This window comes from Mobula hypostoma, chromosome 4 (assembly GCF_963921235.1).
Source record: "Mobula hypostoma chromosome 4, sMobHyp1.1, whole genome shotgun sequence".
NCBI classification, from domain to species: Eukaryota; Metazoa; Chordata; class Chondrichthyes; order Myliobatiformes; family Myliobatidae; genus Mobula; species Mobula hypostoma.
The window spans coordinates 168,071,780-168,096,545 of record NC_086100.1 but is presented as its reverse complement, the minus strand read 5'-3'; the positions used below and the strand labels follow the sequence as shown (position 1 = coordinate 168,096,545).

General features: G+C 45.1%; 1 protein-coding gene across 1 annotated transcript; it reads right to left on the bottom strand.

The window, feature by feature from the left end:
• Positions 1–1,920: 1,920 nt before the first annotated feature.
• On the bottom strand, positions 1,921–23,814 carry LOC134345991 (uncharacterized). Its single transcript, XM_063047330.1, has 7 exons — positions 23,377–23,814; positions 11,874–12,237; positions 11,358–11,600; positions 8,588–8,771; positions 6,915–7,073; positions 3,978–4,066; positions 1,921–2,946 (listed from the first exon to the last, which is right to left on the bottom strand). The coding sequence occupies exons 1-6, from the start codon at positions 23,812–23,814 to the stop codon at positions 3,982–3,984; spliced, it is 1,473 nt and encodes a 490-aa protein (XP_062903400.1). The 3' UTR covers positions 1,921–2,946; positions 3,978–3,981.
• Between the last annotated feature and the right edge of the window lie 952 nt (positions 23,815–24,766).

The window sequence follows — 24,766 nt, the reverse complement described above, 5'->3', positions numbered from 1 at the left end:
AAGCAAACCTAACAGAATACTGTACTTCCAATTAACAGTGGGACCAAGGGAAAATGGTAGAAGTCTGAAAGCTCTTTATCCAGGTACAGAAAGCATTCATAACAGAGTGGGTGAATTACTGGGTCAAGTAAAATAAACATTTGTAATATAGTCATACTGGAGGTATGGCTCCTGGTAAAAAAGAGAAGGAGGGATGAGATCAGACATCACTGATTTAAAGACAGAATGAATTTGAGGGACTGCGTCACTATTGATGATGATGATCATGGTGGCGCAGTGAGATCAGCACCGGGCTCGAGAACGGAGGTTCCCGAGTTTGATCCAGTGACAGACCGCTACTGTGCACACTCTCCATCCGCGCCAGGTTGATGTCGAGCTCGCAGACTCGGCCTCGTAAAATTAATACTGAGAAATGTCTGTGCAAGGAGTGGCACCCCACACAGCCTTTCAAACTGTGCCCTGTAAGGCACGAAAATGCCCAACGCTGGCCTCTCAGGTCTGAGTCGACGTCATCGTCATCATCATCATCGTCACTATTAGAGGCTTTCTATTCTAGTGCTGAAGATGTTTACTAAGATGCTGCACGGATCAGAGAGTGGATCCTATAAGGGAGAGGTTGCACAAACTTGGACTGGTTTCTCTGGAGTGGGAGGGGCTGAGGGGAGATCTGGTAGAAGTTTATAAGATTTTGAAAGACATAGACAGACTAGAGAGCTGGTATCTATTTTTCCTCAGGGACAAAATGTTTAACTGGAGGGCATGCATTTAAAGTGAGAGGGGTTAACTCAAAGGTTAACCCAAAATGTGCTGCCAGGGATGAGCATGGAGGCAAGTACAACAGAGGCAGCTAAGAGGCTCTCAAATAGGCACATCAATGTGCAGAGAATGGAGGGATATGGACTTTGTGTACGCAGAAGGAATTAGTTAGTTAGGCATTGAACTGTGCTGTACTGTTCTACTTTTTTTTTGTTCCTAAAGTATAATGATATCTTGTCTCAACAAGGAGTACTTAGACTGAAAGGAAATGATGTTAAAACAGGGAAAGCTTGGCATTGATGTCAAACATTTGATTCTAACTCCAAGGCATTGTAGAAGGTGGTAGAAGAACAGCAAGTTATTGAACCTCTGGCTGCACCCACAGGAGGCGAGCGGTGGAAAGGCTGAAACAAGGCAAGAAATTTTAAATAGTTGAAGACGGTGGTACAGGCCAGCAAGCAGAGACAGAAATTAAAGTTGACTCACATCCGGACGAGCGTTCACCAGCTGAAAAAGGAGTGGAGGAAGAAGCCATCACCACATTTACACCCGATTTACAGGCTGCACTTCCAACAAGTACTGGGAAGTGAGAAAAATCTGCTCTATTTCTGGCTAGCATGGTTCAATGGCCAAACAGTCTCCCCCTGTACCACAGATGTCTAGTTATTCTGGGGAAGGGAATGAACTCTGCTGGTAATGGAAAATGACAAGAAATTTGGAAGTGAAAAGGGTGAGACATAGAGAGCGCCAAACCTATGGGCAACACATTGTCACCATAAACAGGAAGGCTCACATCAACCACAGTTTGCTCTACAAAAATGAACTCAGAAAAACGGGTCTCAATAAAAAACTCAGTCAGCACTCATTTTGTAACCCTTTTAATGCAGGTCACTAAAGGGATTTTCAAAACTTCAAGAAGTCCCTGAGAGGTTTAGGTTTCACAAAGGTATTTGTAGAAGAGGAATGGTTTCCATTTTGAAACAAAAATGTTCTTTAAATAGACTGGATGCCTTCAGCCCAAAGAATGAAGAGCTTTGTTCAGTTTATTTCTCAGAAGTATGAGCATTGAAATGCCATAGCCTTCATCAACACCAAGACAATGATAGAGATTCATTCAACTTTTTTTATTGCAGAATATTTTAAATTTCAATATCATATGTTTATTTGTAAAAAATACACCATACACTTAAATAAGTTTTAAATAACAAATAAATACTGATATATTAAGAAACCTTTGACAATTTCTGCACTCAAACTTGACACATTCCACTGATATGAAGGCAGTAGAGAGAAGGCAGTGTTGGGAGCTTCACCTCAGTGCTCAGCCACTGCAGATGTGGCCTGAGTGACCAAACCCCAACAGGGCAGTAGGGTTACTAAACTCCACAATTTCTGGCACGCAAGAGGGAAAGATTACTGAGGGAGAAGCCTCATAGGGTTGCCGGATCATGGCTACGATCCTAATTGAGTAATCCCTGCTGATTGTGCCCATCCCAGCAATGAGCTTCAGTCTGGTATTTCACATGAAATACCTATGGATTGTAAAAAGTTGTTTACATAACATGAGTCACATCCAGCACCTTTGCAGGTGAAATTTTATCCAGTAAATGGAGAGCAAAATGGCCCATCTCCGTGCTGTGTGATCGCCGGGAAGATGGGATTAATATAGATGGGTGCCTCTGCTCAGCAAGGACCTGGTGAACTGCATGGTCTGTTTTCATGGTGGTCTGCTGTGGCTGCTCCCGGTGTGTGTCCTGCCCTGTCTACCTGCTCCTGGGAGACAACAGCGTGGAGGAAAGGCCTTTCAGCAGGACATTCTCCTGACCAGTCCCTTTCTCCTTTAATCCCTCTGCCCTTGGGGAGCACCATGTTCAGCCACCTCCGTGCCCATTCTGCATTTTCTCGCCAAACCTTCCTGCACCCTTTGATACATTTTTAAAATGCCAAAGATCTTTGTCTCCCTCTTTAGCTCAGTGTCAACTGTTGTCCACCAATATTCTGAGACACACTAGGTCTTTTTTTTTTAAAAAACTACATTATAGGCACTATAGGTTACAGTCAACTGTGCTTTAAAGTGTATAATTATTGCATACATCAAAACCAGTGACAAATAAGAAGTAACTGGAGGGAGAGGTGGGCAGAAGTTGGATACATTGGTCTTCATCTTCCAGATGTCCAGCGTAGACCTTCCTGCAGAAACAAATTCATCATGAATTTACACTAGTTTGAGCCAACGGTAAGCATTCCATCCACAATGTATGAATAGATTCATACTCGATGGGAACAGACCCTTCAGTACACCAAGTCCACTAAATACCCATTTTATACTAATCCCATGTTGTATTCTCTCCCCTCCCCACCCCACCCAGGTGCCACATCCCACCCAACCACGTAGGGCAATTTACAGCAGCCAATTAACCAATTTTTCACCTATCCCTAGCTATATATTGTGGCAAGCAAATTTTCAAAGAAAATTACAAGCAAAATATACTTCCCCCACCCCCCACCACATACACACACACACACACACCACAAGGATGTCATAGAGTACTGCAGAACAGAAAGAGGCTTTTTGACCCATCTATTCCACTGAACTATTATTCTGCCTAATCCCATTGACCTGGACCCAGACCATAGCCCTCTATGCCATCATCTGAATTCCGCTTAAGTGTTGAAATAGACCTCACATCTCCCACTTACACTGGCAGCTCATTCCACCCTCACGTTCCCCTTAAGCATTTCACCTTTCACCCATAACCCATGACCTCTAGATGTAGTCCCATCCAAACTCAGTGGAAAAAGCCTGCTTGCATTACTCTACCTGTACGCCTCATAATTCTGTATACCTCTATCAGAGTCTGGAAAACTTTGGAGTGATCTAAAAGGATTTATGCAAGTAAAGCAGACAAAGATCTGATACTCTTCATGTGATGAAAGGGAATTGCTGCCGCCCAGCTCAAACTGGAGGCAGGGAATGATCCTGGTGAGGAACAGGCTGCCTTCTAAAGTAACCTTCGACAAACTGACTTCCTTCCAAACCCCTCAACTTAAATTTCCTTTGGAAATCATTCCCTCTGGAATTAATTCATATTTTTGTCCTTTTGCTGAAGCTCACAGCCCACAGACTAACTTGCACAAGTCTGGTGAGCAAGGTTGACTTTATAGACCGGTTTGGCATCTAACTATTCTCTGTCACTGAATCTACCAGGAAAGTGACTTACATTTCTAAACCACGATTCCGTTTTCAGATCTCAGTTTCTGTTTCTCCTCATTCACGGTTTCACCTTCAACTCTCATTTTCCTTCTTAAGCTGCAACAAGAAGAGTCAATTACAGAAACCGGAATGAAAGCAAAACAACTCCAGCACAAGGCAAAAAGGAATCTGTTGCTAGGGAGAGGGACATGATCGGGCTTGCGAAGAGGATGAAAACCAGTTGGAACAGATGGAACGAGCAGCCTATTTCTGTGCATTTCAAAGAAAATATTATCTTTATTTGTCACATGAACACCGAAACTTACAGTGAAATGTGCCATTTGCGTCAACAGGCAACACAGTCCGAATGTGCGCTGCAAATGTCGCCATATTTCTGGCACCAAAATATCGTGCCCACAATTTACAAACTCTAACCCATATGCATTTGGAATTTGGAAGGAAACAGGAACACCTGGAGGAAACCCAAGTGACCACAGGGAGAATTACAGTGACTAGTGGAGTGGAGGTCAGTGACCAGTGGTGTGCCTCAAGGATCTGTTCTGGGACCCCTACTCTTTGTGATTTTTATTAATGACCTGGATGAGGAAGTGGAGGGATGGGTTAGTAAATTTGCTAATGGCACAAAGGTTGGGCGTATTGTGGATAGTGTAGAGGGCTGTCAGAGGTTACAGCGGGATATTGATAGGATGCAAAATTGGGCTGAGAAGTGGCAGATGGCATTCAAGCCAGATAAGTGTGAAGTAGTTCAAATATGATGGCAGAATATAGCATTAATGGTAAGACTCTTGGCAGTGTGGAGGATCAGAGGGATCCTGGGGTCTGAGTCCATAGGACGCTCAAAGCAGCTGCGCAGGTTGACTCTGTTGTTAAGGCGGCACATTGGCCTCCATCAATCGTGGGATTGAGTTTAAGAGCTGAGAGGTAATGTTGCAACTATATAGGACTCTGGTCAGACCCCATTTGGAGTACTGTGCTCAGTTCTGGTCGCCTCACTACAGGAAGGATGTGGAAACTAGAGAAAGGGTGCAGAGGGGATTTACAAGGATGTTGCCTGGATTGTGGAGCATACCTTATCAGAATAGGTTGAGTGAACTCGGCCTTTTCTCCTTGGAGCGACAGAAGATAAGAGGTAACCTGATAGAGGTGTACAAGATAATGAGAGGCATTGACCCTGTGGATAGTCAGAGGCTTTTCTCCAGGGCTGAAGTAACTTGCATGAGAGGGCACAGTTTTAATGTGCTTGGAAGTAGGTAGGAGGAGATGTCAGAGGAAAGTTGTTTTCTTTTTAAAAAACGCAGAGAGTGGTGAGTACATGGAAAAGGCTGTCAGTGGCGGCGGTGGAGGTTGAAATGATAGGGTCTTAGAGCCTACATGGAGCTTAGAAAAATAGAGGGCTATGGGTAAGCCTAGGTAGTTCTAAGGTAGGGACATGTTCAGCACAGCTTTGTGGGCCGAAGGGCCTGTATTGTGCTGTAGGTTTTCTATGTAATTACAAACTCCTTACAGACAGCAGCAGGAAGAGAACTACAGTCACTGGCACTGTAAAGCGTTACCCTACTGTGCTACCCATTTGATGCAAATCTCTTGTGACATTATGGAAAACAGCCCAGAGGTGCTGCAGTTGTTTCCTGAAAAAATTTCACTCCAGGGATATGTTTCAACAGGTTCCAGAGGTAATTTGAATGTTCCAACCATGATTAATATCCGCACCGCAAAAACGCAGATTTGTCCAATAATAACTTCAATAAAGTTAACAATTAAGTCAGTTTTGAAGTTGCCAGTTATAGCTTCTTGCATGCTTTACTACGCCACTCCTCACTGGTTGACAGTTGGTGAGGAAGCACCATAAGACAAAGGTAAAAGAATAATTAGAGTTGTACACTTAGAAACGGGCCCTTCAGTCTGTTTTAGCCTTCTTCAGGCTCCTTTAACGGCAGGAAGGTTACTGAGCTTAGTTTGTTGAGCCCAGGATATGCCCTAAGGAATTAGAGTAATGATCTGGGGCTGGGGTGATTGACATCCAACAACGACTTTCTTTGTGACACGATCATTGGCGTTTCCCCTCGATATCCAGGGGACTCCCTGAGGCTGCACCACGCTGCCTTGTTGTCGAAGGCAGTCACAGTCACCTCACCTCTGGAGTGCCACTCTTAGGTCGACGTTTGGACCAAGACTATGATGAGGTTCTGGAGCAAGTGATGCTGGTGAAGACCACACTGTGCATTGACAACAGGTTATGATGAGTAGCTGATGGTTAATAGCATTGTCATCACCCCGCTGAGAATTGAGAGTGGATATTAAACAGATTGGATTGTTACTGCTTTTGGCAAGCAGGACATACCCAACAATATGGAAAATTACACAGGTAGTTGCCAGAGTTGTGATTGTACGGACACAACTTGGCTAGAGGCACAGTCCTGACTGGGGGGGGGGGGGGGGGTGCAGGTCCACGTTACACAGCTGGAATGTCGTCTGCTCCCTTGCTCTATCCGTACTCTCAGCCATTTATTAACATCAGGTGGAATAAATGGGAATATGTGAGGCTGCAGTGCCTGTGATACCTCAGGAAGGAAGCTGAGGTGGATCATTCACCTCAGCACTTCTGACCGAACACAGTTGTGAGTGCTTCAGCCTTGGCTCCAGCTCTCACAGGCTGGATCCTATGTCACTGAGGATGGGGATGTTCTTGGAACCTCCTCCTCCTTCTCCCGTCAGTGGAGGAATTGTCCAGCACAGTTCATAACCAGATGCGGTGGGGCTGCGGAGCTGCAGTCCACCCTGCTGGCTGTGGAACCACTTGCTGCATGTTGTTTAGCAAGCAAGCTACATTTATGCAACCTTTTTCAGCATAACCACCAGACACCTGTGCAGGGCAGGTTTGAGATGTGGGAATTTCTAGTGCACAAGTTCAATGCTCAATAAAAGTTCCTGGGGTTATACTTACTGCAATGTCACAGCAACTGTCACAGCAGTTAGTGTGAAGATGGCCAGAGCAACGCCTACAACTATCAGCGTTACGGAGAGATCGTGGAACTGCTTCTTGTTTTTGCCGGTGTGCAATACTTGTATCCCACAACGCTCGTTCTGATATCCAGGAAGACATCTGCGTGGGAGGAACAGCAATGGGAATAGAGAAGTCAGCAGGGATGAAAATGGGAATGATGAAATGACCATTATTTAGTGTGGAGCTAAGATTTACAAGTCTAGAGTACTAACAGAGTTCTGGCCTCCATATTATAAAAGCATCCAAGTTGGTTTACAAGTATTTTTACCAGAATAGAGACCTTATGACTATCAGGAAGAGATCAATACCTGGGAGTCCAATATTTAGAAAGGAGAGGTGGACTGGGGGCAGGGGAGGGGGGGGGAGGATCTTAGGGGCTTCAGTAGAATAGATGTGGAGAAAATATTTCCATATGTGGAAGTGAGTAGTGAGTACAAGACACTAATAAATGCAGCAGGGAGCTCAGACCAAGGTCCCTTCCTAGAGAGGGCTGAGATGTCCCCACAGCAAGGAGTTGATGTGAATAGTAATCATATTGACAGTGCTTAAGATCAACAGATCTTGGAGACAGTGATAGATGTCACCTTTGGGTCATTGTAGAGGGGTGTGGGAGAATATTGTTGTAGAGAAGGACCAGTAAAGCAGTGGACTGAACACAATCTGTTATAAGATATTCTTAATACATCCAAAGTTCCCAGTATTTAATAAACTCATATTGGACAGTAAACTCTGCATAACTCTTCCGCTGAACACCAAAGCTACCTGTACGTGCACAGAGAAGTGTAGGGATAGCAGAGGATCTTAACTGGAAGCTCTTTGAAAAAGGGTCAATAAAACTCTGGCTTGAAAATGAAGAACACCAAAGTTTGGTGAATAAAAGGCAAAAAGTTGGTGGAGCAATAGTTTGCCTTCTTCCCAGTAATAGCTGAGGACCACATCCCGATCATCACCACATTGACTGTAGAAACACCATAATACTGCAAGCTTCTGCGAGTGTTAACTCTCTGGTTCTACTGTAGCAGAGGCATGCATTAAACCAAAGTAGATACCTTTCAAGGAATGTATTGCAATATCAGAAATAATTTTTGCACATCAGGCATGTTCAGAAAAAAAAAATTCAACTTCTCAAGCCTTTGAGGCCACAATTGAAAACATTAAGACAGATCAACAAACCAAAGCCAACAAGGATTAAGGGCTTAGGGAGAGAGTGGATGTGTGGAGTTCAAGCATCAGTCATGAAATAATGAGATAGCAGTACTAACTTAAGGGCCAAGTGGACTTTTCTGTTTTAACATTACAACATACAAGGTTGCCAGCCATCTTCAATCACAATAGGAACTTTAATGCAGCAAAGCACCCTGACAAACAATGCTTGACGTCAAGCCATGGGCGGTGAGGACCAGAGCTTGGTGCAATGGACAGGAAATGGGGAGGCAGTAGTATAGGGAGGAAATTCCTAGGCAGCAGGCCAGACAGTTGAGGACACAGCACTAAAATTTTAACTATTCTGTAAAACACACTTCCTGCATTTAAAAGTACTGCTGGCCACCCTTATATAGATGCAGAATATAAACTTATTATTTAGTATGAGCCCTACTATGGGTTTCACTTACATGCAAGAGGGCTTATTCAGTTCTTTCAGATACTTGCACTTTCCATGGATGCAGTAATCTTTGTAAATGGTTTTGCAGAAATTGCGCTTCCTTTTTCCATTTTTATTTTTCTTCCTCTTGCCCTTAAGATTTTTTGAGTTATTTTTCTTTTGGTCTTTGCCTTCGGGTTTCACGACAGCTTGAACTGCAAGCACAAGTCAACAGATGTTATTGAAACATGGTCCACAAACTCTTCTCATATACCAACAATGTAAAACACGGAATCATTTCCCTCTGCACATCGTATCACAAACGTGCACACAAGCAAACACAGATCAATTAAATTTCTGGATTTTATACAAATCATTCATCCCCAATAACATTCTCCGTAACTTCTACAGCACCAGAGGCCATTCTGCCCATTTTTTCATCACAACCAAAAAAAAAGACTTGGAGACCAACCCTACCTCCTGACCTCCTGATCCGTAACCCTCAAAGGTGGCCAGGGACTTCCAAACAAGCTCTACTTCCACCACACATTAGCCAAAAAAACCTTTCCTTAAATCCCTTCATATATGCTTTGCTATCTTGGTAAAGCTGCTAACATAAACAAAAGACTGCACACATCCCTGACATTCTCTTTTCTCCCACCTCCCAACAGGCAGAAGATACAGAAGCCTGAAAGGATGCACCACCAGGCTCATGGACAACTGTTAACAGGCTGTTGAACTCACCTCTTGTAGGACAAGATGGACTCTTGACCTCACAATCTACCTTGTTATGGCCTTGCACCTGATTTTCTGCCTGTCCTTTCTCTGTAACTGTAACACAATATTCTGTTCTTGTTTTCCCTTGGGCTGTACTACCTCAAAGCACTGGTGTGATAAAATGACCTGCATGGATGGCATGCAAAACGAAGTTTTCCACTGTACCTCAGCACGTGCTAATAATAAATCAATTTATTGACAATGCTACTAAGGGAGCACAACTTTCCCCTTCCCACTGACCACACCCTTCAAGCAAATCTCCCCTCCGCCATCAATTTAAATCAGAGTTTTCATCAATAGAAATGTATGACCACGCATCCTGCAACAGTTGTAGCAGGGCCCAGTATTCACCCACTCAAAAACTGATCTAATTCTGGCCTCAACGTCACTGACGAAGGGTCTCGGCCCGAAACGTCGACTGTAACTCTTCCTGGAGATGCTGCCTGGCCTGCTGCGTTCACCAGCAACTTTGATGTGTGTTACTCAACATCACTTTCCTAATCTCTCCTCATATCACTTGTAGTTCAAATGCCTGTCTATCTCTAATCGTTCCCTCCAGCTCTCACTGGGCCAGATATGCTCAACTGAGTCAGAATTTTATCTTGAATACATAAAACATCCTGCTTGGCTTCAGCATGTGTGGAGGCTTTGATTGGCACAAATTGGACTAATAAATCCTGGCAGATTGGGATGGAGGAAGGAGGGGACAATTTAAGCTCATACCAACAATTAACAAGACTGTAATTTCAAAATTCTACCTCCGGCTGAATTTGGGCATTACTTTTCATCTCAGTAAGGGAAGTAACAGTAGATCGGCTTGCAGATTAATCTGAAACCGGTCCAGGAGTCCCTGTGAGAGCTACATTGCCAAATTCTAGCACAACACCTCCCTACACGTCACTCCAGGTAAAACCAGCTGCACCATTTATTCCTTGCCACTAGTTAATGATTTTACAAGTTGCAGGGTGACTTGGATAGGTTAAGTGAGTGGGCAAATTCATGGCAGATGCAATTTAATGTGGATAAATGTGAGGTTATCCACTTTGGTGACAAAAACAGGAAAACAGATTATTATCTGAATGGTGGCCGATTAGGAAAAGGGGAGGTGCAACGAGACCTGGGTGTCATTGTACACCAGTCATTGAAAGTGGGCATGCAGGTACAGCAGGCAGTGAAAAAGGCAAATGGTATGCTGGCATTCATAGCAAGAGGATTCGAGTACAGGAGCAGGGAGGTTCTACTGCAGTTGTACAAGGCCTTGGTGAGACCACACCTGGAGTATTGTGTGCAGTTTTGGTCCCCTAATCTGAGGAAGGACATTCTTGCCATAGAGGGAGTACAAAGAAGGTTCAGCAGATTGATTCCTGGGATGGCAGGACTTTCATATGATGAAAGACTGGATGAACTAGGCTTATACTCACTGGAATTTAGAAGATTGAGGGGGGATCTTATTGAAACATATAAAATTCTAAAGGGATTGGACAGGCTAGATGCAGGAAGATTGTTCCCAATGTTGGGGAAGTCCAGAATGAGGGGTCACAGTTTAATGATAAAGGGGAAGCCTTTTAGGACCAAGATGAGGAAAAACTTCTTCACACAGAGAGTGGTGAATCTGTGGAATTCTCTGCCACAGGAAACAGTTGAGGCCAGTTCATTGGCTATATTTAAGAGGGAGTTAGGTATGGCCCTTGTGGCTAAAGGGATCAGGGGGTATGGAGAGAAGGCAGGTACAGGGTTCTGAGTTGGATGATCAGCCATGATCGTACTGAATGGCGATGCAGGCTCGAAGGGCCGAATGGCCTACTCCTGCACCTATTTTCTATGTTTCTATGTTTAAGTTGGCCAGCAATTGTCTGTTGCCCGTTCCAATCTACCCGGGGGGAAATGGCAAGGAGTTAAGCTCTGGGTGCTTCGAACCAATCAATAGTTATCTTAAACTTAGACTGTAAGGGATGTCTGGAACTGACGGAACGTCCTGCTTTAAAACAATGCACTGAAGGTAATATTATTGAGAGCTTATTGACCTTTTGCTGGTGACGTTACGTCGTAAAGCTCTTCCGACCCCGAGAGCTCATAGTCTTCTGAATAATCCTCATCATCTTCTTCCTCCTCCTCCTCCTCCTCCTCCTCGGAGCCCGTGAATCGCTCGGGGACGAGTTGCGGGGTGACACCATGGCTGTTGGTGGAGACACTGGAATCTGGAACCCCCAACGCCGTCACTGCTTTACTCTCCTCCTCGTCCCGAGGAGATCCCCTAACTGTACAACCTAAATACAGAAGAGATTTTTAAAACTCAAAAAGCTTGAAACATTTAGCGACCACAACACTACAATCCTGGCGCGAGGCATAAGTCCGTGGAAAAAGCAAAATGCAGCCCATATCGTCAGGGTGTCCTAACCTCCAGCCAGAGAGAGCTGGGAGCGACTGAGAGTGCAAGGCGGTTAACCTTTCTTGTTAACAGTTGGGTTTGACAGCCCCAAATTCTCTTTAGCTCGCATGAAGATTGCAAAGATCAAAGTAGGCGAGAATTATGTTTTTACCTGCAGTTAGCAGCAGAGCTAACAGCGTGATGTGCAGCCTGACCATCTTCAGCAGCGAGCGAGGATCAGACAGGTGTGCGGAATACCTGCAATTCACCCGGTATAAGCAGGCATTCACACCCCGTGACGTCACCAGCCCCGCCCTCGGGGGGACGGCGTCACCGTAGTATGGAGAAAGTTTATGAATGAGCCCTAAACCGAGGGATTGAGCGAAGCAGGGAGTGCCGTTACTGAGGGGCGGCTTTGAGGGAGCGCCGCGCTGTGGGGGGGGGGCGCAGTACTGAGGGAATATCACACTGTAGGAGAGGCAGTACTGTGGGAGCGCCGCAATGTCTGAGCTCTTTTTCTTCTCGGGGGAGAGGTTCTATTAGACACAGCCAACCCTCAAAATCAGACCTTGAGACAGAGAATCTGGTGGATATAGCAAATGCCTATTGTGGAATCTTCCTGCACATTGATAGGTCACTTCTTCGGCCACAGACACCACGAAAGGCATCAACTAGTTGTACTGTACTCTGGGATTACCAGTTTACGGAGCTGGCTACAAGAGGGCAATTGGCTTGTTTGTTGAGGTATATATTTGTTGAGGTTATCTGCCCAGTGCCTGCAAAGTGTTCTGTTGCTATCTAGAGGTCAGATGGGTGCGGAGTGAACAGCCCGCCTGCAGTTGGCCTTAGTCAAACACCACGGGAGCGAATGGACTGCAGCCCAATGAACACCCAGTGTGCAGCCAACCCAGAGTGGTGGCCTGCTGGTCTCCTCTTGTGGCCAGAGGCTGTGCTCTAGGGACTACACAAATCTCAACAGAGTCTCAGGAGGCATAGTGCTACGGGAGTGCCACACTGCCATCTTTCAGACTGAGTGGTGGTGAGGTGGGTTTAACGTGTCCCTGCACCAGATCAAGCCTATTGCCCAGGCTCCTGCCCAGCTCTGGTTTCTCGGTACACATCACTGAAATGTGCTGTCATGCCATAATCACCTTGTGGGCTATTTCTCAGCAAAAAAAAATTAGCTGCTTTGTACAGTGACCACATTTCACAGATATCTTCCTGGCTTTCATGTCTGTGGGGATCTCATTAGCAGTGTGAACCTTGTCCCCATCCTGTCAAAGGATGAAATCACATGTCAGTTCAGGTCAGTGGATGCCTTTTATTACTTGTATTATTCATTAACCATTGTGGCTGTGACTAATTGTAATATTGATTCTCTATGGTTACAGAATAGTCAGAATCATGCAGCACATGTGTACAAGGAGAACTCATGGAAGGAGATTGTTCATAAAGACCATTTTAAGGGAGCAAACATCAAACTGCCAGTAGAACTGAGAGGTCAGGAAGCAACTGATGAGACCAGGTGGTAGTCGACATTTCAGGTCCTGCCAGGAGGATCTAGACCAGTAATAACACTCTCAAAATGCTGCAGGAACTCATCAGGTCAGGCAGCAGCTATTGAGGGGGAATGTCGAAGCGTCAAACAGCACAGAGACTTCAGATGTGGTCACCTCATTATAGGAAGGATGTGGGAGCTTCAGACAGAGTTCAGAGGAGACTTACCAGGACGCTGCCTGGCTTAGAGCGCATGTCTTATGAGGAAAGGCTGAGCGAGTAAGACTTTTCTCTTTGGAGTGAAGGTAGATGACAGGTGAATTGACAGAGGTGTGTAAGATGAAAAGAGACATAGACAGAATGGACAGTCAGCACATTTTTCCCAGGTTGGTAATGGCCCATATAACAGGGCATAATTTTAAGGTGATTGGAGAAAAGAATAAGGGGGGGTATTAGAGATGAGCTTTTTTTACACAGAGTGATAAGTACATGGAACACACTGCCAGGGGTTATGGTAGAGGCTGATACATTAGGGACATTTAAGAGAATCTTAAGAGACATTTAGGATGAAAGAAAAATGGAGGACTATGTGGGAAGAAAGGTTAGATTGATCTTGGAATAAGTTAAAAGGTTGATACAACATTGTGGGTTGAAGAGCCAGTGCTGTGCTGTACCATTCAATGTTCAGCGTTCTATGTAATAAGGCCTTTGACCCAACTTGTCCATGTTTACCCAGAAGCCCATCCAAGCTAGTCCCATTTACCTGCACTTAGCCCATAATCTTCTAATATACATCAAATGCAAGTTGAAACTTGCTGAATATTGAAAGACCTGGATGGTGTGGACATGGAAGAGATGCTTCCATTAGTGTGAGAAACTAGGATCGGAGGGCAGGGCCTCAGAATAAAGGGAAATTGAGATGAGAAGGAACTTCTGCAGCCAAGGGGTGAGGAATCTGTGGAATTCATCACCACAGGGGGCTGTAGAGGCTAAGTCATTAGAATGTATTTGAGTAGGAAAACAGGGGTTGGGAAAAAAAATCGGCCATAATGGAATGACAGCACAGACAGAGACTGGTCTAATTCATCTGCCATGTTGTATGGTCTCACTATCTTCTAATAAATATCAACTGTCTCTCTCCCTCTACAGATCCTGAGTTCCTCCAGCAGTTTTTATGTACTCCAGATCCCAACATCATTGACCAAGGTGCTCCAGTCTCCAGCGGACTGAGGTCTTTTCAGATGGATGAGAGAGAACCCTGAGCCTGACTCAGGACAATACATCACATCCAAGGCAGTTCATTCCTCAGCAACCAATATTTACTACTATTCTGTGAAATAACGAAGCAAAATTACCCCAAGGTTCTTTATACAAAATTCCCCAAATAAAACTTGACACCAAACTGCAAGAAAGTTGAGCAAACACTTAAAGAACGACATAGATCTTAGGAAGAAGCCGTTTTAGAGAGGTGGAGAGGTTTGGTGTTGGGGGGGTGGGGAGATTCCCAAAGTTTGTGCCAGAAGTGGTAGAGTGAAGGGAATTAGTGATGTTAAAAGGACAGAATTGGAGGTGGACTCAGAAGATCATAGAGCGGGAGGAGATTACAGAAGCCGGGTAAGAGCCAGTCCCACATAACTTGAATGACACCCACTGTACCATTCCATGACAGGCAGGCAGTTCCTATACGCCTTACTGCTAGACTTCCTTGCCTCCATTCACTGTCCAGACACTCTGTGGTGGTCGGTTTTTCCATCTGGTAGTGACGAGGCTCCTCAATGGAGTCCTTCTATTTGAGGGTTCTTCCCATTTACACCAGGGACCTGGACTGGAGGGTATTACATAGACAGGAGCCCTAAAACAAGTTTTTAGTTCTCTGCACAGATCTCCCAGCTGCTTGTCACTATTGTGAGCTGGAAGAGACTGTGTACCACATGAACGTAGAATGTACGAGGCTGCAGGCCCTATTCACATATCCAAGCTGACTGCTCTTCTGGTCATGTTCTAGACCCACCCTCTTCATATTCGGTCACCAAGTGCAGAGAGCTGTGGGATAGGGGGAGGATGTCCTGGCTGCTGACTAACTGAAGGGAGTCAGCTGAGGACTCTGCCTGAGATGTCTGCTTGGCCACCTCTCAGGACTATGTTTGTGTCCAAGCATCTTGGAAACAGAATACACAGTGTCCGTGAGCACCACAGGGTTTCCTCAAGTTTCTCCACCAATGTTCAACTTGTTGATGGGATAAACCTACAATATCTTAAGTCTTAATGTCCAGCTTGGTGTTGCAGTTGCAAAAACATGTGTTTAAAATTTCTTGGTGTTCACCTGGCGGAGAATCTCATCTGGTCCCTCAACACCAGCTCCAAAGCAAAGAAGGACCAGCAGCGGCTCTACTTTCTGCGAAGGCTGAGAAAAGTCCATCTCCCACCCCCCATCCTCACCACATTCTACAGAGGTTGTATTGAGAGCATCCTGAGCAGCTGCATCACTGCCTGGTTCGGAAATTGCACCATCTCGGATCGCAAGACCCTGCAGCGGATAGTGAGGTCAGCTGAGAAGATCATTGGGGTCTCTCTTCCCGCTTTTAGAGATATTTACGCCACAGGCTGCATCCGTAAAGCCAACAGCATTATGAAGGACCCCACGCACCCTTCATACAAACTCTTCTCCCTCCTGCCATCTGGCAAAAGGCACCAAAGTATTCAGGCTCTCACGACCAGACTATGTAACAATTTCTTCCCCCAAACTATCAGACTCCTCAATACCCAGAGCCTAGACTGACACCGACCTACTGCCCTCTACTGTGCCTATTGTCTTGTTTATTATTTATTGTAATGCCTGACGAATCTCATAGAATTATTTGAGGATGTAACTAGTAGAGTGGATAGGGGAGAACCAGTGGATGTGGTATATTTGGATTTTCAAAAGGCTTTTGACAAGGTCCCACACAGGAGATTAGTGTGCAAATTTAAAGCACACAGTATTGGGGGTAAGGTATTGATGTGGATAGAGAATTGGTTGGTAGACAGGAAGCAAAGAGTGGGAATAAATGGGACCTTTTCAGAATGGCAGGCAGTGACTAGTGGGGTACCGCAAGGCTCAGTGCTGGGACCCCAGTTATTTATAATATATATTAATGACTTGGATGAGGGAATTAAATGCAGCATCTCCAAGTTTGCGGATGACATGAAGCTGGGTGGCAGTGTTAGCTGTGAGGAGGATGCTAAGAGGATGCTGGGTGACTTGGATAGATTAGGTGAGTGGGCAAATTCATGGCAGATGCAATTTAATGTGGATAAATGTGAAGTTATCCACTTTGGTGGCAAAAACAGGAAAACAGATTATTAACTGAATGGTGGCCGATTAGGAAAAGAGGAGGTGCAACGAGACCTGGGTGTCATTCCTTGTTATTCCTTGCCACCAGTTAATGATTTTACAAGTTGCAGGGTGACTTGGATAGGTTAGGTGAGTGGGCAAATTCATGGCGGATGCAATTTAATGTGGATAAGTGTGAAGTTATCCACTTTGTTGACAAAAACAGGAAAACAGATTATTATCTGAATGGTGGCCGATTAGGAAAAGGGAAGGTGCAATGAGACCTGGGTGTCATTATACACCAGTCATTGAAAGTGGGCATGCAGGTACAGCAGGCGGTGAAAAAGACGAATGGTATGCTAGCATTTATAGCAAGAGGATTCAAGTACAGGAGCAGGGAGGTACTACTGCAGTTGTACAAGGCCTTGGTGAGACCACACCTGGAGTATTGTGTGCAGTTTTGGTCCCCTAATCTGAGGAAAAACATCTTGCCATAGAGGGAGTACAAAGAAGGTTCAGCAGATTGATTCCTGAGATGGCAGGACTTTCATATGATGAAAGACTGGATGAACTGGGCTTATACTCATTGGAATTTAGAAGATCGAGGGGGTATCTTATTGAAACGTATAAAATCCTAAAGGGATTGGACAGGCTAGATGCAGGAAGATTGTTCCCAATGTTGGGGAAGTCCAGAACAAGGGGTCACAGTTTGAGGATAAAGGGGAAGCCTTTTAGGACCGAGATTAGGAAAAACTTCTTCACACAAAGAGTGGTGAATCTGTGGAATTCTCTGCTACAGGAAACAGTTGAGGCCAGTTCATTGGCTATATTTAAGAGGGAGTTAGATATGGCCCTTGTGGCTAAAGGGATCAGGGGGTATGGAGGGAAGGCTGGTACAGGGTTCTGAGTTGGATGATCAGCCATGATCATACTGAATGGCGGTGCAGGCTCGAAGGGCTGAATGGCCTACTCCTGCACCTATTTTCTATGTTTCTATGTTTCTATGTTTGTGACTTTACGCAGTCCTGGGTAGGTCTGTAGTCTAGTGTAGTTTTGTGTTGTTTTACATAGTTCAGTGTAGTTTTTGTATTGTTCATGTAGCACCATGGTCCTGAAAAATGTCGTCTCGTTTTTACTGTGTACTGTACCAGCAGATATGGTCAAAATGACAATAAAAAGTGACTTGACTTGACTAAAGAAGACAATAACTCCAGCGTTTTTGAGTAGGGGTTACTGAAGCATACTATTGTGTGGATGGGGATATGGGGATGGCACAGTGTGTGGTCAGAAATTTATCTCCACTATCTCCTGCAAATGTTCCCTTTTAGATCATTTCTTGGGGGAGAAATGGAGCCGGCGGGAAAGGAATGGAGACTGCAACCAGCCAATCCCACAGATAGATTGGACTAGGAATGGCAGCTCTTACATCCACCCAGGAGAAACTAATTTCAGGAATTTACACTCTGCTCCCAAAAGGAGCTGTGAGGAAATCTAACCCAGTCTCAGATTAATTCTAAATTACATATTGCACATTGTTTCGGAAATGGACCTGTCTCCTAGAGTAGTTCACACTTTTACCTTGTTGAGTACTTTCCTGCCATTAATTGCTTCCCTGAGGAAACTTGACTAATTTATGAGACCATTACAACTGCCAGCATTTCATGGTCCAATGGGTAGTTACATCAGTGACTGAACAGCCTTTTTCATTCCCCTTTCACCATCTTTGAGCTTTAGAATGAGACACCAAAAGAATGAAAAAAAAAAGATATTTTTTGTCTGACAGACTCACTAAGGTGAATTATCTCCAGTCATGCAGATTACTTTCCAGTACCTACACCAAGATTAAGAGTTTGCCTTCTAGCTAGTTTCTTTCCCCACCTCCCACATTTTTATTCTGGTAAACAACAGGAATTCTGCAGATGCTGGAAATTCAAGCAACATACATCAAAGTTGCTGGTGAACGCAGCAGGCCAAGCAGCATCTATAGGAAGAGGTGCAGTCGACGTTTCAGGCCGAGACCCTTCGTCTTTTATTCTGGTGTTTACCTCCTTCCTTTCCAGTCCTGAAGAAGGATCTTGGCCTGAAACGTTGACAGTTTATTCATTTCCACAGATGCTGCCTGACTTGCTGGAGTTCCTCCAGGTTTTTGAGTGTGTTGCTTTGGATTTCCAGTATTGGCAGATTTTCTCTTGTTTAAGGTTGAGGGTTTGGCTGATTTGACCTCATCCTTTGGAGGATACTTTGCCATGTGTAAAATTAAAGAAATTAAATTATTGTCGTAATCATGATGGCATTCTCATAAAGAGCTATACACAGCCCCAGAAGCATGTAGAAGACAATTAAAATGGAAAGTTAATTGGTTTATGATTAGCTGAAAATCAAAGGATATGTTTTATGAGACCCTGAACACTTCCATTGGAACTTTATAGAAGTTTCACTAGTTGTAATAGCAGCATTCCTGTTGAACCAGCTTCCTAGCCTGGTGCTGTACACCCTTAACAGCCTGAAACAGGACTGAAACTAGTTCCAGTCAGGGCTACCCAAGTGTCACTAATGTGGAGATGGCATCTATTCATTGAAGCAATTAAACATTGTGAGCCTCAAGAAAGGATGTCAGCTCCTTATTGAAAATGCCTGTGAGCTAGTGGTGTATTTCCCAGGGTTGGGCAGTCATAGTTGGTTTCCTGACCTGATCTTCCTTCACAAGAAAGAGTACCAGCTGTTGCCTCCTCTCATGGAAATCATGGCAGCTTATCTGAATAGGGGTAGAGGTGTAAAACTCCAATGGGTTATAGATATTGATTTAGAAAAGACAGTTTTGTGGTCAATTTTTACATGGATAAAATATTGCACTCTATGTGTGTGCAAGTATATGCAAACATTTGCTTAAGTGTGTGTGTGTGTGTGCGTGTGTGTGTGTGTGCACACGTGTGCGTGTGTGTGCGTGCGTGCGTCCGTGTGCGTGCGTGTACGTGTGTGTGTGTGTGTGTGTGTGTGTGCGTGTGTGTGCATGTGTGTGTGCGTGTGCGTGCGTGCATGTGTGTAGAGACGGCTGGAATGTCAGCAAGAGATAATTCTGAGCATTTCTTCTTTGAAGACACCTGCAAGTCCTTTCTAAAGGTTCTTCCTGAATCTTCCTCCATTGCCCTTCCAGACAGCCCAATCCAAATCACCACAGCTCATTACACATAAACAATCCTTCACCCCCTTCATATGTTTCTCCAGATTCTCCTTAGCTGCATTTGTGCAGTTTCTCGTTAATTGTTACATTATCTGGCAAGTTCCTCTGTTCCTAACCCCCTCCCCAATCCCCACCATTATCCGTGTGTATCACTGGGACACTAGCAAACACACTTCTGGGATTCTGATTTATTAATTGCTACTCGAAAGGAGAAAGCAGGTAAAGAAATCTGACAGAACGGGAAATCCCATGGATTCCATTTGTTTGGTGATAATACGCATTAATGGTGCTTTTCAAACTACGTATGGCAAAGGAGGTTCACAATAGATCCGGGCAACTGTTGGTTTATTGTCCAGCTCATGTTTCTTTAAAGAATAACTTTTCATGAGAGTGATAGAATTTCATCATGAGCACAACTGGTAAAGATTGCAAAGATAAGAAGTTCGTTTCAGTGTAGGAGGGATGTTTGGTTGTTATGGAGATATATAAATACGCAGATACAAAAGTTCTGGCATTTTTTTTAAATCCACAGTTTCAATTGCTTTAAATACTTTGAACTGTTGAGATGCTGTTAAATTTTAACGTTATGTTTGTAATAGGAACTTTCAGAAAGGAATTGGATAAAGATTCTGCTATTTTTTCATCCTAATATTTCAGGTTCAAGTTTAAGTTTATTGTCAGAGGCATACATATCAAGGGCATAAATTAGCATTTTGCTACAGCAGCACAGTACGTTACAGATATAAGTTAACATAAACTTAAATGAACATAAATTATACATAACCTACATGACAAAATACACACGACAACAATAGTGCAAGTTGAAAGAGTGAGAGAAAAAGAGAGAGAGAGAGAGAGCGAGAGAGAGAAAGAGAGAGAGAGGAAGAGAGAGAGAGAGAGAGTAGTGTTAGGGTTTTTCATTTTGCAGACCCCTATTAAACTTACCTCCAACAACTTTCCCAGGTCACAGCAATTCACAGCAAAAAATCCATTTCCACACCACACGCCCCCCCCCAAACCTTTTACCAAGCCCCTTCACCCTGCGTCCTCCTGACGGAAGCTCTTCCTTCTTACTTACCCTGGTGAAACCCGTCCTCTACTCCAAGGGGAACAGCCCCTAGCTATAGCTTTTGCTACTTCGGTTAAGCAGCCAGCATAATTGAAAACATCACCCACCCCGGTTATGCTCTTTTCAACCCCCTCCCATCAGGCAGAAGATCCAAAAGCCTGACAGATGTCCCACCAGCCTCAATTCTGCTGTTATAGACGATTGGATGGTCTCCTAGTATAATAAGATGGACTCTTGACCTCACAATCCACCTCATTATGACCTTGCACCCTATCATCTGCCTGCACTGCACTTTCCCTGAAACTGTAACACTTCATTTTGAATCTCTTCTTGTTTTACCAAGTACTGCCTCAATGCTCTGTTGTAATGAATTAATCTGTATAAACCAATTTTTCAATTTACTCCATCTTCCCCAGTCATTCCACAGAACTGAAACACTTCAGCCTGGGACCCATCCGTTAAAAATCCGCCCAATTGTTCCACAGCAATGTCTGCGTATTCTGCTATCTTCAAGGTGTTCTGAATAGACTCTCCCAGGTCTTCATTCCTCTCTCCACTCTGTAAAGAATGTGAAGTTTTTGCAGTTGCGCCACATTTTTCTTCCCAAAATGCACCTTTAGTTAGTAAAAACATAGTCGGTAGAATTTTTTTTTGATTGTCAGTTTTTCCATTTATTCACTCATGTAAGCTAGCCCAAGTAATAGACAAACTTCCTCCTGTGAGGGGACATGTCCTCACGACAAACACTACAGACTTTAAACTCCACACTGCTAGTGGGATTTGAACTCATATATCTGAATTATTAATCGATGGACTTGACCTTCTAACTTAGTGATTCAACCCTTGCACCACCACAATGAATGCACACTGATCTCTGCTGCTGAAATCATGTTCTGCTCACTCCAGTGGAAGGGAAATTCTGATGGAGCAACAGCCTGCTGGAAGTGCTCGGCAGATTGAGCAGCCTCTGTGGGAGGAAGGAGCCGTCCGCATCTCTGATCAAACTTTGCATCAGGATGAACCCATACTTTCCTCACCCCCAAGTGATTCTGCTCGACCTGCTTTTCTTCCAACAGATTGTTTGTTGTTCCAGATTTCAGCATCTGCAGTCTCTTATCTTATGAATTTCTGAAAGGAATTCACCCATTATTCCACACAATGCACACAAAATGCTGGAAAAACTCAGTAAGTTAGGCAGCATGTGTGGAGGAGAATCATTTATTCCCTTCCATCGTGTGTATTGCTGAAGGTTTCCAGTATCTGCAGAATCTCATTCATTCTCCTACCTCCATAGGCAGGAGACTACCTCCGTAGTTACACTCAGAAGCAAATTCTGATTATTCCTACTGTTTATGGGGACAGTAGACTAGCATTTGAGATCTGGGGCTGGTTAAGGACCAGATTCTGAATCGTGCTGCCGAAGTTGTGCGATAACCACACAATGAGCCATTGTCAAATCCCTTCCCAGGGTCGAAGAAACATTGCCCTCTGCTGGTCCCTCAGACACCTTCTGCACACTTTACATGGGAAGCTGCAACACAACTACCACATGTACCAAGGTCTCGGAAAAACAACGTCATTGGGCACTGATTCTCTTGCATGGACAACACCTACTTCAGACACTGATATACTTCCTCCACAAGATCGCACACAGAGGTGGATGGAATCACACAGACACTCACCTACATCAACTTCCACAACACTCCCTCCCTCTCAGCTCTAATTTTTCCTCGTCCTTTCAGTTCTTCTCCCACTCTCCAAATGTGCCCTTTAATCCCCTTCCCTCCCCCACCAATGCTGCTCTCTACCTTCATATATTCCTAAAAGTAGGACGTTTAGCTCATCAGATCTATGCTGGCTGTCAGCACATTCCCATCAGTCCCTTTCCTCTCTCACATGCCCCTCAGCTGTCAAATTCGTATATGCACCAGGGATAATTTACAACAGTTAATTATCCTAGCTATTTGGCCCACCCAATCTCAGGGAGAACTTAGAGAGTACCTATGGCTGAACTTGTGTCTCTGGAGTAGCAGGGCCAGCAGCACTATTACCCCTATTTTACCTCCTCTCTCAAGGTGCCAGCTGTCCAGTCTCTTGGGATGAACCACCTTTTCTCTTTCCACCATTCACACCGCAGCCCACTCTCCAAAAACCAGCATTCAGTGCCCACTTTAGTCCGAGGACCAGGACTGACTCACAGGACATGTTGTCCTTGGTTACTTAAAAAGTGAGGCCCTCGCTCCCCTCTTGTGGACACCTTGGAAAACCTCAGTGTGAGTCCAGTACCCGTCATTGCAGGCAGTTCTGCTCACTCACCCAACCACAGGAAGGATGTCATTAAGCTGGAAGAGGCGCAGAAAGACTCACTTGCTGAATCACTGCTGACCTCGAGGTGTGGATGTATTCTCAAAGTTGGTAGGAAGGAAGTTCCAGGATTGAGCGATAGAGGAAGCAGATATACTGTATTTCCAAGTCAGGGTGGTGTGTAGCTGAAAGAGGAATGTATAATTAGTGGTGTTCCCTGTGCTTTTGCTGTTTATGTCCTGCTCCTGGTGGAGATGGTGGGATTAGAATTTGCTGCCTGAGGAGCCTCAGTGAGTTGCTGCAGTGCATACTGTAGGTGGTCCGCCCTGCCGCAGCCGCCCAGTGGTCCGCCCTGCCGCAGCCGCCCAGTGGTCCGCCCTGCCGCCCCCGCCCAGTGGTCCGCCCTGCCGCCGCCGCCCAGTGGTCCACGCTGCTGCCGCCCAGTGGTCCGCACTGCCGCCCAGTGGTCCGCGCTGCTGCCGCCCAGTGGTCCGCCCTGCCGCCGCCGCCCAGTGGTCCGCCCTGCCACCCCCGCCCAGTGGTCCGCCCTGCCGCCGCCCAGTGGTCCGCCCTGCCGCCGCCCAGTGGTCCGCGCTGCTGCCGCCGCCCAGTGGTCCGCGCTGCCACCCAGTGGTCCGCGCTGCCGCCGCCGCCCAGTGGTCCGCACTGCCGCCCAGTGGTCCGCCCTGCCGCCGCCCAGTGGTCCACGCTGCCGCCGCCCAGTGGTCTGCACTGCCGCCATTGCCCATCGGTGCTGAAGTGAGTGAGTGATTGTGCATGGGGCGTCAATCAAGCAGCCGTGTCCTGGAAGGTGATGAGTGTTGTTGACGTCACAGTCAGAATCAGCTATGTCCTTACAAAATGGTAGGGCAGGGTCCAGGGGCTGAGTGGCCTCGACTTGTTCCTCATGTATTTTTACCTGTGTAAATAGAAATGGTTCTTTAATCAATGGTGGGCTTCTAAATAGCATGCTTTAGAACGTGATGCAAAGCACAGAGCACTTACATCTCGAGCTGCTGGAACATTGGTGTATTGAAAACTTTTTCCAAGAAAAGTTGGTAAAGTTAAATGGTTGAAGAAAGTGTATTTCCATGAAAATTGATCTCATCTATTCATCCTCCCTCCCACCATTCCCAACCACACACAATCTTCTTCTCCTTCTTCTTCTTCTTTCTTCTTCTTGTTTTTCTTCTTCTTTTTTCTTCTTTCTTCTTTCTTCTTCCTCTCCTTCTTCTTCTTCCTTTTTCTTCTTCCTTCTCCTTCTCCTCCTTCTTCTTCTTCTTCTTTCTTCTTCTTCTTCAGCCCAATAGCCCCTACTGAGGGAGAGGTCACCAATAGCAACTCACCGAAGTCCTCTGTCCTGAGCCAATAGAAGTTTGATGGGCACTGTTGCTCTTGCTTTCACCGCATAATGTCATACATCTTCTAAGTGAAGATTCTTCCTCGCCAAGAAATGAGGTCTTTGAAGCTTCTATTGGTGCTTGTGTAGCTCCAGGTTTTTATATGATGGGATTACTAGCCCCATGCCCAGCCCCCCTCCTTTTGTAGCTGGGACGGGAACTGTCCATGGCATAATTTCCAGTTCCTCCTACTAGACACTTAATCCTGCCTGGTTTCGTCTGTTCTCTTCCATGAAGAAAGACACAAAGTAATTGTTTCAATCCTCTGCCATTAGAAACAGTCCTGTCTCTATCAGGGGCC